At 43.7% G+C, this 15,702-nt stretch overlaps 1 protein-coding gene across 3 annotated transcripts in view; it reads left to right on the top strand.

Moving 5' to 3' along the window:
* The window catches only part of SEC24B (SEC24 homolog B, COPII coat complex component), a 162,302-nt gene that overhangs the window by 139,863 nt on the left and 6,737 nt on the right, over nucleotides 1-15,702 (top strand). For all 3 annotated transcript variants that reach the window (XM_073571976.1, XM_073571975.1, XM_073571977.1), the window contains one exon: nucleotides 1,126-1,218. In XM_073571976.1, coding sequence (XP_073428077.1) covers nucleotides 1,126-1,218 — 93 coding nt within the window. The remainder of the gene's footprint in view (nucleotides 1-1,125; nucleotides 1,219-15,702) is intronic.

Below are 15,702 nucleotides of genomic sequence, written 5' to 3'. Positions count from 1 at the left end.
ATATTTATTGGTGTAATAATTTTTCTATTTTTTTATGGGTCTTTTTTATACTTACAGTTTTTTTTACTTTACCTAGTTCCTCTATGGGATATTAACCTCTATTATGCTGATCATTGGTATAATGTATAGTAATGCATTACACTGACAAATGCCATCTGGTCCAAAAGGCCACCGTATTATTTGACCTCCTGCTGCTATGGCAACCATCAATCCCCCGCGATTACTTTGCTGCGGTGCCGATTGGGTGGTAGAAGGAAGTCCTGTCTCTCTCCTAACCTTCCAAAATCTGCAATCGTTATTGATCACGGCATTTCGGGGGTTATCAGCCAGAGGAATGTGCAGGCGCTGCCCCTGTCTGTACTAGTCTGATCTCAGCTGTCACTTAAGCTGTGATCCCAGCGGCGTTCGTGCTGGCATCGCTCTTGTGCAGGTCATTGCTAAATAAGACGTACCGATACGTCACATGTCGGGAAGGGCTTATTGTGTACATTTGGTGTGACGCCCCTTTAGGCTTTTATTTTTGGTAGCGGTTAAAGACCAAAGGCTATGTTTTGAGCTAGGCGTTCTACTTTTTTCTTTCCTTAAACATTCTGTTTGATGGTATTTTTTACAAGAAGCAGGGGTCCTATTTCAGAAAATATATTTGGTTAGGTTATATTCTTTTTTTTTTTCTTTTTTTTTTTTTTGTTCTGATTTAAATTCTGCATGTTAAAAGCATGGAAATGGACCTGAAACCTTTAGAAACAAAGGGGTTAAATATAACGGATATTTCCAAGTGACAAGTGATAGAATTGCGAATTCCGTGGGACAGATAAAGATTAATAATAACACATACGTTCCCGCACAATTACAATATGTAAATGTTTTACATTGCCAGGCATTGCTGCTCTCCTTTTATTAAGTGTGCCTTTCTCAGCAGTAATGTCTTCCCTGCTTTGTGTCAGGGCTTGTATATGCTTGGAGCATTGGCAATTACCATTTTAGAAATGAGACTTCCTTGTAAATGTAGACTTTATTTAGACCAATGGAAAATGTCTTACTCTCTAGACATATACTTTATTCTGCATTTCATCAGCTTCTTTTATAGCATTTTACAAACATTTGTAATCTCTAATTTTTTTGTAGATCGTTTACCTCTGGGTTGGAAGGAATTGTGATACTAACTTTTTGAAGGATGTTCTAGGATTCCCTAACTATGCATCAGTGCCACAGAAAATGGTAAGTACAACTATACATATATTTGTGGTCATTTTGGTGTTGAAATTCGACTGCATTGAAAAATCATCAAACCACTGGTGATCTGCAGTTATTTTTTATTCATTTTATTTCATTTTTTTTTTATTTGGCTTTCTCTGACTTTTCAATCCTATGTATTGGCCATTACTAAAGGGTATTTCTAAAACTACAAAAACCTACAAAAAGAGAGCATTTCGCTCAGATGTAAAATTTAATGATATTGATAAAGTAATCAACAATTTTAAAAAAACATAGAGAGAATAAAAAGTGGAGATTATGTACAGAGAACCACTATAATCAGGTACCCTAAAAAATAATCATGCTAATTACAACAAGTGCCTTAGCAAAGTATTCGTATGTCACATTTGACCGACAGGTAAATAGAAATAAAAAGGACAAAGTTCAATATGAAGGTATTGTTCTGCAGGACTAAGTGCACAAATAATAAGCACTTAAGGCCAGTGCAAAAAATGATTAGACATATCATGATCGATCCATACAATCAGATGGTCAATATATGAGCTATGAATTGTTCATTACCAATAAGATAACACGTGTAAGTGTTTATAAAGGCCCCGTCTCACATAGCGAGATCACTAACGCGTCACCAATTTTGTAACGCAACAGCAATCTATCCTGCGATCTCGCTACATGTGACACATAGCGGCGACCGGCCCCCCTGCTGGATATCTCTGATCGTGCTCGAATGTCCTGGGCTAATTTTTCATCGTCGGCGTCCCGCTGGCCAGCATGCATCGCTGTGTTTGACGCCGACAAGCGAACTCGTTGGTAACGCAGGCTGGAATCGTTCAGAATAGCTGCTGTGTCACAACGCACCAGCGATCTTTACTAGGTCGTATCATTGTCGGGATCGCTGGTGCGTCGTTGAAGAGATCTGCCTGTTTGATATCTTTCTAGCGATCATTTAGCGACGCACCAGCGATCCCTACCAGGTCGTATCGTTGTCGGGATCGCTGGTGCGTCGCTATGTGAAACGGGACCCTTAGAATATGTCATGAAAATAAAGTGTACACAGTATGTAGTATAAGTAGTACCATAAGGCAAAACAGTCAGAGAACGATTTGTAATCAAAAAAGAATTTCTTGATTACCCATATGTTTAGGATGGAATGTAGAGTATGACCCAGTGGTCCACAAGTACCGTATATGCTCTTGTATAAGCCGAGGCACCTAATTTTACCACGAAAAACTGGGAAAACTTACTGACTCAAGTATAAGCCGGGTATGCATTGTCCCCTTATCCCTATCCTCGTATGCATGGTTCATCATCCCCATCCTTGTCTTCATGGCTCCTTATTCCCATCTTTGTCTGCATGGCTCCTTATTCCCATCTTTGTCTGCATGGCTCCTTATTCCCATCCTTGTCTGCATGGCTCCTTATCCCCATCCTTGTCTGCATGGCTTCTTATTCCCATCCTTGTCCACATGGCTCCTTATTCCCATACTTGCATGCCTGGCTTCTCATCCCTATCCTTGTATGCATATGTGGCCCCCATGAGAGAAGCATAAAAAACAAAAAAAATCCTACTTACCTTCCCTGTGCGCCCTTGCAGCAGTGGCGTAGCAACTGTTTGTGGCGCCCGGGGCGGTCGAAAAATTTGCCGCCCCTTTGGTCGTTGATAATTCGGAAGCATCCGAAGAGCCCACACTACACTCAAAGATCTAATTTTTAGTCTGCTACTAACTCTGCTATTATTTCTAAATTTCTAGACTTTCAACTTCTTGCAGTTCTCTATATATATGTATGTATTAGCTTGATGATGCTGGATGAAGACCTAATGGCTTTTTTAATAATAATTTTTAATAATGTGACAGAAAAAAAAACAAAGTACAAATTATTTTGGCGGACAGGGGGCGGACACTGACAGCTTGGGGTCCCTGTGCAAGAAATGTGTCCGGGCCCCCCTCCTTTTATGGCGTCAAAGCTACGTGTGTGTGTGTGTGTGTATATATATATATATACACACACACACACGTAGCTTTGACGCCATAAAAGGAGGGGGGCCCGGACACATTTCTTGCACAGGGACCCCAAGCTGTCAGTGTCCGCCCCCTGTCCGCCAAAATAATTTGTACTTTGTTTTTTTTTCTGTCTATATATATACTGCAGGTATTTTGACCTGCGGTTTCACCTGCGGATTTTACAAAATCCGCGCGGATGAATCCGCACCTAATCCGCAGCGTGTGCACACAGCCTAACAAGAGAGGGGACCATGTAATAAAAGAGGGCGCTGTGAATAACAAAAATAACAAAAATACACTATGTAAGAGACAGCACTATACATAACAGCAGAGGAAGCTATATAATAAGGGACGGCACCATGTATAACTAGAGAGGATGGTAGGTAATAAGGGGCGGTGTTATACATAATAAAAGAGGAAACTATGTAACTAAGGATGGTGTTATACAGAATTAGTGAGTACACTATATACTAAGGGACTGTGTTAGACATAATAAACGATAATGTCTTCCTCCACCTCCCCCTGTTCCTAAGGCCATTATAAGTCCCCCTTCCTCCCATCCCAATCCCCCACACCCCTCATTGTCCTCCTCCCCTCGCATCCCATTATTGTCCTCTCCCCCACCTCCATCATTTTCTTCTCCACCACTATCTTTGCTTTCTCCCCCACCACTCCCATCATTGCCCATTCCACCACCTCCATCATTTCCTCCTCCTCCACCACCCCCATTTATTGCCCTTTCCACCACCACCATCATTGCATTCTCACCCACCACCCCATCATTGCCCTCTCGACCATCACCCCATCATTGTCTTCTCCCCATCACTGTCTTCTCCATCACCCCATCACTGTGCCTTCTCCCCATCACTCCCATCATTGCCTGCTCCATCACCCCATCACTCCCATCATTGTCTGCTCCATCGCCCCATCATTGCCTGCTCCATCACCCCCATCACTGCCTTCTCCATCACCCCATCACTGCCTTCTCCATCACCCCATCACTGCCTGCTCCATCACCCCATCACTCCCATCATTGTCTGCTCCATCACCCCATCACTGCCTGCTCCATCACTCCCATAATTGTCTGCTCCATCACCCCCATCATTGCCTGCTCCATCACCCCCATCACTCCCCTCATTGCCTGCTTCATCACCCCATCATTGCCTGCTCCATCACCCCCATCATTGCCTGCTCCATCACCCCATCACTGCCTTCTCCATCACCCCATCACTGCCTTCTCCATCACCCCATCACTGCCTGCTCCATCACCCCATCACTCCCATCATTGTCTGCTCCATCACCCCATCACTGCCTGCTCCATCACTCCCATAATTGTCTGCTCCATCACCCCCATCATTGCCTGCTCCATCACCCCCATCACTCCCCTCATTGCCTGCTTCATCACCCCATCATTGCCTGCTCCATCACCCCATCACTGCCTTCTCCATCACCCCATCACTGCCTGCTCCATCACCCCCATCACTCCCCTCATTGCCTGCTCCATCACCCCATCACTGCCTGCTCCATCACCCCCATCATTGTCTGCTCCATCACTGCCTGCTCCATCACCCCATAATTGCCTGCTCCATCACCCCATAATTGCCTGCTCCATCACCCCATCATTGTCTGCTCCATCACTCCCATCATTGCCTGCTCCATCACCCCATCATTGCCTGCTCCATCACCCCATCATTGCCTGCTCCATCACCCCCATCATTGCCTGCTCCATCACCCCCATCATTGCCTGCTCCATCACCCTATCATTGCCTGCTCCATCACTGCCTGCTCCATCACCCCCATCATTGTCTGCTCCATCACTCCCCTCATTGCCTGCTCCATCACCCCCATCATTGCCTGCTCCATCACCCCATCATTGCCTGCTCCATCACCCCATCATTGCCTTCTAGACCATCACTCCCATCATTGCCTGCTCCATCATACACACAGACACACACACACACAGACATACATACATACATACACACAAGACACCACCTCTCTCCTCTCACCTGTCCGCAGCATCGCCCGCGCTTCCTCCCTCACACAGCAGCGGCCGCTGAATGATGACGTCATTCAGCGGCGCTCCTCTGTGTGAAACAGGAAGCGCGGCCTCCGGGCAGGAAGCAGGACGGACCCTTGCCGCTCCGCTCCTGCTATTCACTCTTGCAGGCAGCGGAGCTGCCGTGATCGCATCGCTCCCTGCCCGCCGCTGCACTGCACTGCAGGGTGGAATTGCTGCTGCCGCGCCGCCCCCACACACATGCCGCCTGGGGCGGACCGCCCCCCCCACGCTACGCCAGTGCCTTGCAGCATCTTGTTCCAGTGCCAGCAGATCATGAGGCCGGGCGTTCACGTGTCCTTGCTCATTAAGGGAATGAATATTCACCTCTCCCCATGCCTATGGGAGTGGAGAAAGGTGAATATTCTTTACATTAATGAGCAGGCACCCATGATAGCCAGGCTGCTGCTGGAAGCCAGCATCTGTGGCTGACACTGTGCACGCTATAAGAAAAATGAATATTCACTTCTCTATAGCGGTGGGCACAGGCTTTAGCTGCAGCCGCCGACTCCTGCCTCCTGTGACTCGCTGCTCTGCCGCTTCCCCTCCCCTGCTGTCTTCTGGGACAAAGACTCGTGTATAAGCTGAGGGGGGGGGGGGGGCGTTTTCAGCACACAAAAAAAGTGCTGAAAAACTCGGCTTATACATGAGTATATATGGTAGCTATTAATGCACAGAGTGCACAATAATGAAAATTCAAATATATTATTTAATCAGTGTGTGGGCATCGACAATATGACGAGCCCTTGACTGAAAGAAAAGGAAGCACCACCCCTATATCTGAAACCAGATGGTACTATATAACTATAGAAAGTGATTTTTTTTTTTTTTTTTAGACTATTAGTGTAGAGTACCATTTTGATTGAAAAGAGCGTGTTAGTGATGCACATTGCATCACTAACACCACACTGGGGACGTGACAGGTTCCCTTTAAGTTTAGAATATTATGGAATTCATGATTTTAAAAATAAAAAATGTCGCTAAAATATAAAATTAGGTGCCACCGTAAAAAGGGAAGGAGGCCCATACAGAGACCCATATACACTAAGGCTCTGAAGGTCTATCCTCCCTGATATTAATAATAAAGTAATCCATGTGGCTACCCCTGCAATAAGGGAGCCACAGTGAAAGGACAGTCAACTATTCCTTAAAGTAGGTGTATGGGATATATATGCTAGCAAATCCAATTGCTTACAGGTGATCAGTGTCATACAGACTTGACAGTGGTCAAAATACTGTCAGCCTATTAGCAAGAGGACATATCCTTGTTCATGTTATACATATATGTAAAAATAATCAAATATTAACAAGTAGAGACCAATGAAAAGGAATTCTCTCACCCGATCTGAAGTCCTTGATGTCGGATGGGTGTAGCTGTGTACCCAATGCGGTCCGTAGGGGCATAAATTGAAGGAGTGCCGACTTGCCCTATAGGTCCCTGCAGCTGCTCACTTTTATCTGTACCCCAAAACTCCTGCCCTAACAAGGGCAGTCCACAGCTATCCCTGAATAGGAGGCCCTGCACTCTCCCTTCTTGGTGGTCTGACGTGTTTAGTCCAAGTGACGCCTCAGGGGTCCAAACAAATAATCAGCCTTAAAAATAGGCCGATTAGTCTTGGCCAAAAAACATCTAAAGAAGCCAGCGCAATTCTGGAAAAGCATTGTTTGAACAGATTAAACTAAAATTAACGTCTACCAGAATGATAAGAAGATGAAAGAATGGAGAAGGCTTGGAGCGGCTCATGATCCAAAGCACACCACATCCTCTGTAAAACATAGTGGAGGCAGTGTGATGGCTTGGGCATTCATGGCTACCAATGGCACTGGGTCACTAGTGTTTATTGATAATGTAACTGAAGACAGTAGCCGATGGATTAATACTGACGTGTACAGGGCAATACTTTCTGCTAAGATGCAACCAAATGCAGCAAGATTGATTGGACGGCGCTTCAAAGTACAGATGGACAAAAAACATTCTTTGAAAGAAACCCAGGAATAGTCATTCACCAGGTTGCAACTCCATGGAGCAGCCTTTCACATGTTTAAGACAAAACTTAACGGGAATCTGTCACCTCATTTTTCCCCTATGAGCTGTGGCCACCGCCATCAGGGGCTTATCTACAGCATTCTGTAATGCTGTAGATAAGCCCCCGATGTAACCTGAAAGATAAGAAAAACGAGTTATATTATACTCACCCGGGGGCCGTCCGGATCCGATGGGTGAAGCGGTCCGGGTCCAGCGCCTCCCAATTATATAAACAAAAACTGGAAATGTAAGCGTTTTTATAAAATGGGTTGTGTGTATATATACAATTTTTATTTTCTCAAGACACTTTTTTTTTTTTAGGGATCTTGGTGCATATTCAGTTTAATTACAATGTTTTTGCCGGATAAATGTGAAACTGCTACATGAGCAATAAGCAAAGAGACATTTTCTAAAAAGAATGTACAGCACACATTTTTTTTCTAATCCCATTTACTTAATTAACTTTGACTTTGAATCCTTCATTGAATTGCCTCAACTGAGATAAACCTATATTATGGTGTGAATGCAAATGTCATTCTTTTGACGAGTATCCCATTAAAATGATTTCTCCTCTATTTCCAGTGATATCCTATCGCTAGGGATGCCATTACAAGTCAATTATTGGATATTCATCTGCAAAGAGCCCGTACAAAATAGTTTTATTTGCATATAGTCATAGCCGAAATTGTTCCAGAAAATGCTGTGGAGTCTGTATAAAATGGATCGACTCCTAAAATTATATAAATAAATTGGTAAAGTAGTTCAATGCAGTTTGTGATGTTATTTTTTCATAATAATTTGGGAAAGTTATGAAATATCCTATAAATGTCTGTTCTGTTCCCGATCTAAGGATCTGGGCTTTTAGTTGAGATGAGATGAATCTGTGCTGCACTTTATGTATATGCTCAGTAGTGAGGCCGTGCTGTGGAGTCGTAGTGGAGATGAATCTGTGCTGCACTTTATGAACATGCTCAGTAGTGAGGCAGTGCTGTGGAGTCGTAATGGAGATGAATCTGTGCTGCACTTTATGTACATGCTCAGTAGTGAAGGCCGTGCTGTGGAGTTGTAGTGGAGATGAATCTGTGCTGCACTTTACATGCTCAGTAGTGAGGCAGTGCTGTGGAGTCGTAGTGGAGATGAATCTGTGCTGCACTTTATGAACATGCTCAGTAGTGAGGCAGTGCTGTGGAGTTGTAGTGGAGATGAATCTGTGCTGCACTTTATGTACATGCTCAGTAGTGAAGGCCGTGCTGTGGAGTTGTAGTGGAGATGAATCTGTGCTGCACTTTACATGCTCAGTAGTGAGGCAGTGCTGTGGAGTCGTAGTGGAGATGAATCTGTGCTGCACTTTATGTACATGCTCAGTAGTGAGGCAGTGCTGTGGAGTTGTAGTGGAGATGAATCTGTGCTGCACTTTATGTACATGCTCAGTAGTGAGGCAGTGCTATGGAGTCGTAGTGGAGATGAATCTGTGCTGCACTTTATGTACATGCTCAGTAGTGAGGCAGTGCTGTGGAGTTGTAGGTGAGATGAATCTGTGCTGCACTTTACGTACATGCTCAGTAGTGAGGCAGTGCTATGGAGTCGTAGTGGAGATGAATCTGCTGCACTTTATGTACATGCTCAGTAGTGAGGCAGTGCTGTGGAGTTGTAGGTGAGATGAATCTGTGCTGCACTTTATGTACATGCTCAGTAGAGAGGCAGTACTGTGGGGTCGTAGTGGAGATGAATCTGTGCTGCACTTTATGTACATGCTCAGTAGTGAGCAGGGCTGTGGAGTCGGAGTCGTGGAGTCGGAGTTAGTTTTGGTTGGAGTCGGAGTCGGTAGAAATGTTCCGACTCCAGCTTTAAAAAAAAATGTATTAATATTTCATAATTGAACTTTCATATGAATTTTATAAATGTTACTCAAATATACAGTGGGGCAAAAAAGTATTTAGTCAGTCAGCAATAGTGCAAGTTCCACCACTTAAAAAGATGAGAGGCGTCTGTAATTTACATCATAGGTAGACCTCAACTATGGGAGACAAACTGAGAAAAAAAAATCCAGAAAATCACATTGCCTGTTTTTTTTTTTTTCATTTTATTTGCATATTATGGTGGAAAATAAGTATTTGGTCAGAAACAAGCAAACAAGATTTCTGGCTCTCACAGACCTGTAACTTCTTCTTTAAGAGTCTCCTCTTTCCTCCACTCATTACCTGTAGTAATGGCACCTGTTTAAACTTATCAGTATAAAAAGACACCTGTGCACACCCTCAAACAGTCTGACTCCAAACTCCACTATGGTGAAGACCAAAGAGCTGTCAAAGGACACCAGAAACAAAATTGTAGCCCTGCACCAGGCTGGGAAGACTGAATCTGCAATAGCCAACCAGCTTGGAGTGAAGAAATCAACTGTGGGAGCAATAATTAGAAAATGGAAGACATACAAGACCACTGATAATCTCCCTCGATCTGGTGCTCCACGCAAAATCCCACCCCGTGGGGTCAGAATGATCACAAGAACGGTGAGCAAAAATCCCAGAACCACGCGGGGGGACCTAGTGAATGAACTGCAGAGAGCTGGGACCAATGTAACAAGGCCTACCATAAGTAACACACTACACCACCATGGACTCAGATCCTGCAGTGCCAGACGTGTCCCACTGCTTAAGCCTGTACATGTCCGGGCCCGTCTGAAGTTTGCTAGAGAGCATTTGGATGATCCAGAGGAGTTTTGGGAGAATGTCCTATGGTCTGATGAAACCAAACTGGAACTGTTTGGTAGAAACACAACTTGTCGTGTTTGGAGGAAAAAGAATACTGAGTTGCATCCATCAAACACCATACCTACTGTAAAGCATGGTGGTGGAAACATCATGCTTTGGGGCTGTTTCTCTGCAAAGGGGCCAGGACGACTGATCCGGGTACATGAAAGAATGAATGGGGCCATGTATCGTGAGATTTTGAGTGCAAACCTCCTTCCATCAGCAAGGGCATTGCAGATGAAACGTGGCTGGGTCTTTCAACATGACAATGATCCAAAGCACACCGCCAGGGCAACGAAGGAGTGGCTTCGTAAGAAGCATTTCAAGGTCCTGGAGTGGCCTAGCCAGTCTCCAGATCTCAACCCTATAGAAAACCTTTGGAGGGAGTTGAAAGTCCGTGTTGCCAAGCGAAAAGCCAAAAACATCACTGCTCTAGAGGAGATCTGCATGGAGGAATGGGCCAACATACCAACAACAGTGTGTGGCAACCTTGTGAAGACTTACAGAAAACGTTTGACCTCTGTCATTGCCAACAAAGGATATATCACAAAGTATTGAGATGAAATTTTGTTTCTGACCAAATACTTATTTTCCACCATAATATGCAAATAAAATGAAAAAAAAACAGGCAATGTGATTTTCTGGATTTTTTTTTCTCAGTTTGTCTCCCATAGTTGAGGTCTACCTATGATGTAAATTACAGACGCCTCTCATCTTTTTAAGTGGTGGAACTTGCACTATTGCTGACTGACTAAATACTTTTTTGCCCCTCTGTATATGTTCTATTAAACTATGAACAACAGTGATAAGCAGTTCTGCTGGAGATAGACATTTCTTAAGGGCATGTCACACTAAGAGATATCGCTAGCAATATCGCTATAACTTGTGACGTTATAGCGATATTGCTAGCGATATCGCCGTGTGTGATACTTACCTACGACCCGCTCCCCCGCTGCTTATCGCTGATCGCGCGAGAACGTTCAGGACTGTTTCTCGTCGTCGGCTTCCTGCGGCGCTTCCTGCTGTGAAGACGAGCGACGCGTGGAACCGGGCGGGAGGACGCAGGATCGCCTGGTGTGACAGGTAAGTAGCGATCCCCGTCCCCAGCGATGTCACTAGTAAGATCTGCCTATGTGGCAGCTCACTAGCGACCACTTAGCGATGTACCAGCGATCCTGACAGCGTCATATCGCTGGTCGGGATCGCTGGTACATCGCTAAGTGTGACAGTACCTTTACTTCTTGTGTGTCACTGTTCTCCACTGCCCTTATCTAATCATACTTGGTTAACCTCATGCTGCCCCAACCCCCCTACTTACAATGTATGAAACTGAAAGTGAAAATGTGTTGCAAATTCTTAGTAGTAAAGCTCCTCCTCTAGACTAGATCATACTAGGTGTGCGTCTTCCAAACATCTCACAGCTGCCTGCTACTCAGAAGAGGAAGACTGTAAGAAGTATTATCCTTTCAACAAACTTTGCATCAGTTAACTGTGAGTACATGAGGAATAATAACAGTATTACTGACCACTATATCAGTTGTACGACCTGGCAATAATTTTGTACAATTGTTTTTAGGAAAAACAATTGTCATTTGGATTGTGAATGCAGAATTAAAAACCTGAGAATGTCAAAGAAGCATCACATTAAATCAGCTGTATTTGAACATTTCACCATCACTCAAGATAGAAAACATTATGTCTGTCAGTGTATGACATATGATCCAGATGAAAACAAATGCTGTGAAGCCAAGATGAGTGCATAATAATAATAAATAATCTTTATTTTTATATAGCGCTAACATATTCCGCAGCGCTTTACAGTTTGCACACACATTCTCATCACTGTCCCCGATGGGGCTCACAATCTAAATTCCCTATTAGTAAGTCTTTAGAATGTGGGAGGAAACCGGAGTACCCGGAGGAAACCCACACAAACACGGGGAGAACATACAAACTCCTTGCAGATGTTGTCCTTGGTGGGATTCGAACCCAGGACCCACTGAGCCACCGTGCCGCCCTGTAGTCCATATTCAGGCAAAGATAAAAATGCTCCTACCAGAGCTTCTAATCTAAAGAGACATTTACAGCGCTTTCATCCAGAAGTACTGAAAGCAGTGGATGAGAGACTGCATCCAAACCAATGAACCAGTGCCCAGCTCTTCCAGCCAAACAAAGGAGCAGAGAACTTTGCAGCCATCAGTTGCAAGATATTTTGTCAGTGACAAAGTTACTGTGACAATGACAGTAGATACATTTAAAAAACAGATCATAGAGCTTGTTGTAAAGGATAGTGTGCCTATTTCATTATTTTCACGACCAGCTTTTATGTGTCTGAATGGGGAAATGGCCGCAAGCTTGGTGTTTCTCTGGAGAGAGAGAGTATTAGAAAATTAGTAATCGAAGAAGCTTTTAAACAAAAGGAAGAACTTAAAAAAACTCTCAAGGGACGCTTTCTGTTTCCTAAAATGGATGCCTGCACACGTCACAGAGTGAACTATTTTGCCATCAATGTCCGATTTGTTTGTGACAAAAATGAAATACTTACCAAGACATTGGCAGTAAAAGACACCAAAGCTCATCACACCAGTGAGTTTCTCCAGGTCTTGGTGGAAAAGGTTCTGCAAGAATATGAACTTAAAAAAGAGCAAGTTCTTTCTGTCGTAACTGACAATGCTTCAAATATGATAAGTACTATTAAGCTAATGAATGAGAGTAATGATGGTGACCAGCAGCTAGAAGAACATTCTGGGTCCACAGACACAAATGTTTGAAATAGAGGAACACAGTATTGTAACTGAGGAGCAAACTGAAGTTGCTTCAGATGAACAGCAACATGATAGTTTAGATGATCTTGTTGAAACTGTCAATATGTTCTTTCATTCATCACATGCGCTGTGTTGTGCATACGCTACAGCTGGCTATAAGAGACAGTCTGCAAGAAGGACATGCTGCTGCACTGATTGGCATGGTGAGAAAATTGGCTACTGTTGCCAGAACCCCTAAAGTTGACTCAATTTTGAAGAGACGTGCTGGAAAAGGGGCAATTATTGATCAAGCCACACGATGGGGCAGTACTTACTTAATGATTCAGCGCTTTGTTGAACTGAAAACCTTTCTTGTAGACATGGCTAACCCTCAACTGACGCTAAATGAAAGTCAGTGGAATCAGGTGACTGAGCTGGAAAAATTGCTAGAGCACCCATTTACAGTGACTAAAAAACTACAAGCAGAGGACTTAACTCCAGGTATTTTCTTAAAGGAGTGGAAGAACCTGATGTTTCACCTGTCCCAAAGAGGAGGGTTAATTGCAAGTGGCATTGCTACATCAATGAAACGGAGAGAGGAGCTACTATAACAAAATAACATTCTTTTGGCAGCTGTTTATGTAGACCCAATGCATCGGATTCTTCTAGATGATCAACAGCTAAGTAAAGGAAAAGAAGCTCTGTTTGAAATAGCAGTAAGGATGAAAGGGTTGCAGAACAGTCAGGAGGAACAAGAAGAATTTGGTCGTCCTGCCACATCTTCACCCTCATCATCAACTGATGAAGAATTTAATTTCGAAAAATATTTGGATCACAAGGACCGTGCAAAGCGTTCCCGCATAGAAGAAGAGTCATCCCCATCAAGGAACACAGCCAGTACATTTCAGCAGAATTTTTCATGTGCACTAAAAGAAATTGAGAAATTTGACCGTTCATCAAAAATAACAGTGCAACAAGCGATTCCTCTGTATCCTGACATTGTCAGAGATGTTGCCCGAGTGGTTACTGCTTTGCCACCAACACAAGTTAGTGTAGAGAGGTTGTTCTCTGCTCTCAAAATAATTAGATCAGATTTGAGGGCATCCATGAAGGAGGATCTGACAGAGGCAATACTTTTTCTGAGGACAAATTTATAGATTTCTTCTTATTAACTGCATAAAAGTGTTTATTGCATATTTACTTACAGTTTAGAAAAGTTTATAAAAGTTATTTGCTATATTCTAATTGTATTCTAATAAATGTAGTTTTTGCTCTAAGTGGTCTGATTACTTATATGATGGTGAGAAACTGAATAAGCACGATGTTTAATATTTTACAACAGTAAATTTGTTGTTATGAATTGGCCATTTATGAAGGAGTCGGAGCCTGATAAAATCCAGGAGTCGGAGTCGCAACTGTGGCTTACCGACTCCACAGCCCTGGTAGTGAGGCAGTGCTGTGGGGTCATAGTGGAAATGAATCTGTGCTGCACTTTATGAACATGCTCAGTAGTGAGGCAGTTGTGTAGTTGTAGTGGAGATGAATCTGTGCTGCACTTTATGTACATGCTCAGTAGTGAGGCTGTGCTGTGGAGTCGTAGTGGAGATGAATCTGTGCTGCACTTTACATGCTCAGTAGTGAGGCTGTGCTGTGGAGTCGTAGTGGAGATGCATCTGTGCTGCACTTTATGTACATGCTCAGTAGTGAGGCAGTGCTGTGGAGTCGTAGTGGAGATGAATCTGTGCTGCACTTTACATGCTCAGTAGTGAGGCAGTGCTGTGGAGCCGTAGTGGAGATGAATCTATGATGCACATTATGTACATGCTCAGTAGTGAAGCTGAGCTGTGGAGTCGTAGTGGAGATGAATCTGTGCTGCACTTTATGTACATGCTCAGTAGTGAGGCAGTGCTGTGGAGTTGTAGTGGAGATGAATCTCTGCTGCACTTGATGTACATGCTCAGTAGTGAGGCAGTGCTGTGGAGTCATAGTGGAGATGAATCTGTGCTGCACTTTATGTACATGCTCCGTAGTGAGGCAGTGCTGTGGAGTCATAGTGGAGATGAATCTGTGCTGCACTTTATGTACATGCTCAGTAGTGAGGCTGTGCTGTGGAGTCGTAGTGGAGATGAATCTGTGCTGCGAGGTCGTAGTGGAGATGAATCTGTGGTGCACTTTATGTACATGCTCCGTAGTGAGGCAGTGCTGTGGAGTCATAGTGGAGATGAATCTGTGCTGCACTTTATGTACATGCTCAGTAGTGAGGCTGTGCTGTGGAGTCGTAGTGGAGATGAATCTGTGCTGCGAGGTCGTAGTGGAGATGAATCTGTGGTGCACTTTATGTACATGCTCAGTAGTGAGGCAGTGCTGTGGAGTCTGAGTCCAAGAGTCTGCGTCTCAAAATCTAAGGCTGAAGTCAGGGAAATTGAGGAGTCTGAGTTGGATGTTTGGCTTGGCGACTCCACAGCCCTGCTCCCAGAAAATTATTGCAATTATACGTTTTTTGTTATACACATATTTATTTCCTTTTTTGTGCATTGGAACAACACAGAAAAATAGAGGGGGAAAAAAAGGCAAATTGGACGTAATTTTTCACAAAATCCCAAAACTGTGGTCTGGACAAAATTGGTGGTACTTAATATTTGGTTGCACACCCTTTGGAATGAATAACTGCAATCAGTCGCTTCATATAACCATCAACAAGCTTCTAACACCTCTAAACTGGAATTTTTGACCATTCTTCTTTTGCAAACTGCTCCAGGTTTCTCATATTTGAAGGATGCCTTCTCCCAACAGTAATTTTAAGATCTTTCCACAGGTCTTCAATGGTATTTAGATCCGGACTCATTGCTGGCCACTTCTGTACTCTCCATCGTTTTGTTTCCATCCATTTCTGGTCACTATTTGA

The sequence above is a fragment of the Dendrobates tinctorius genome, unplaced genomic scaffold (genome assembly GCF_039654945.1).
Source record: "Dendrobates tinctorius isolate UK_male_01 unplaced genomic scaffold, ASM3965494v1 ptg000030l, whole genome shotgun sequence".
NCBI lineage: Eukaryota > Metazoa > Chordata > Amphibia > Anura > Dendrobatidae > Dendrobates > Dendrobates tinctorius.
Note: the sequence above shows the minus strand (reverse complement) of the source record. Positions and strands in the feature narration are given on the sequence as shown.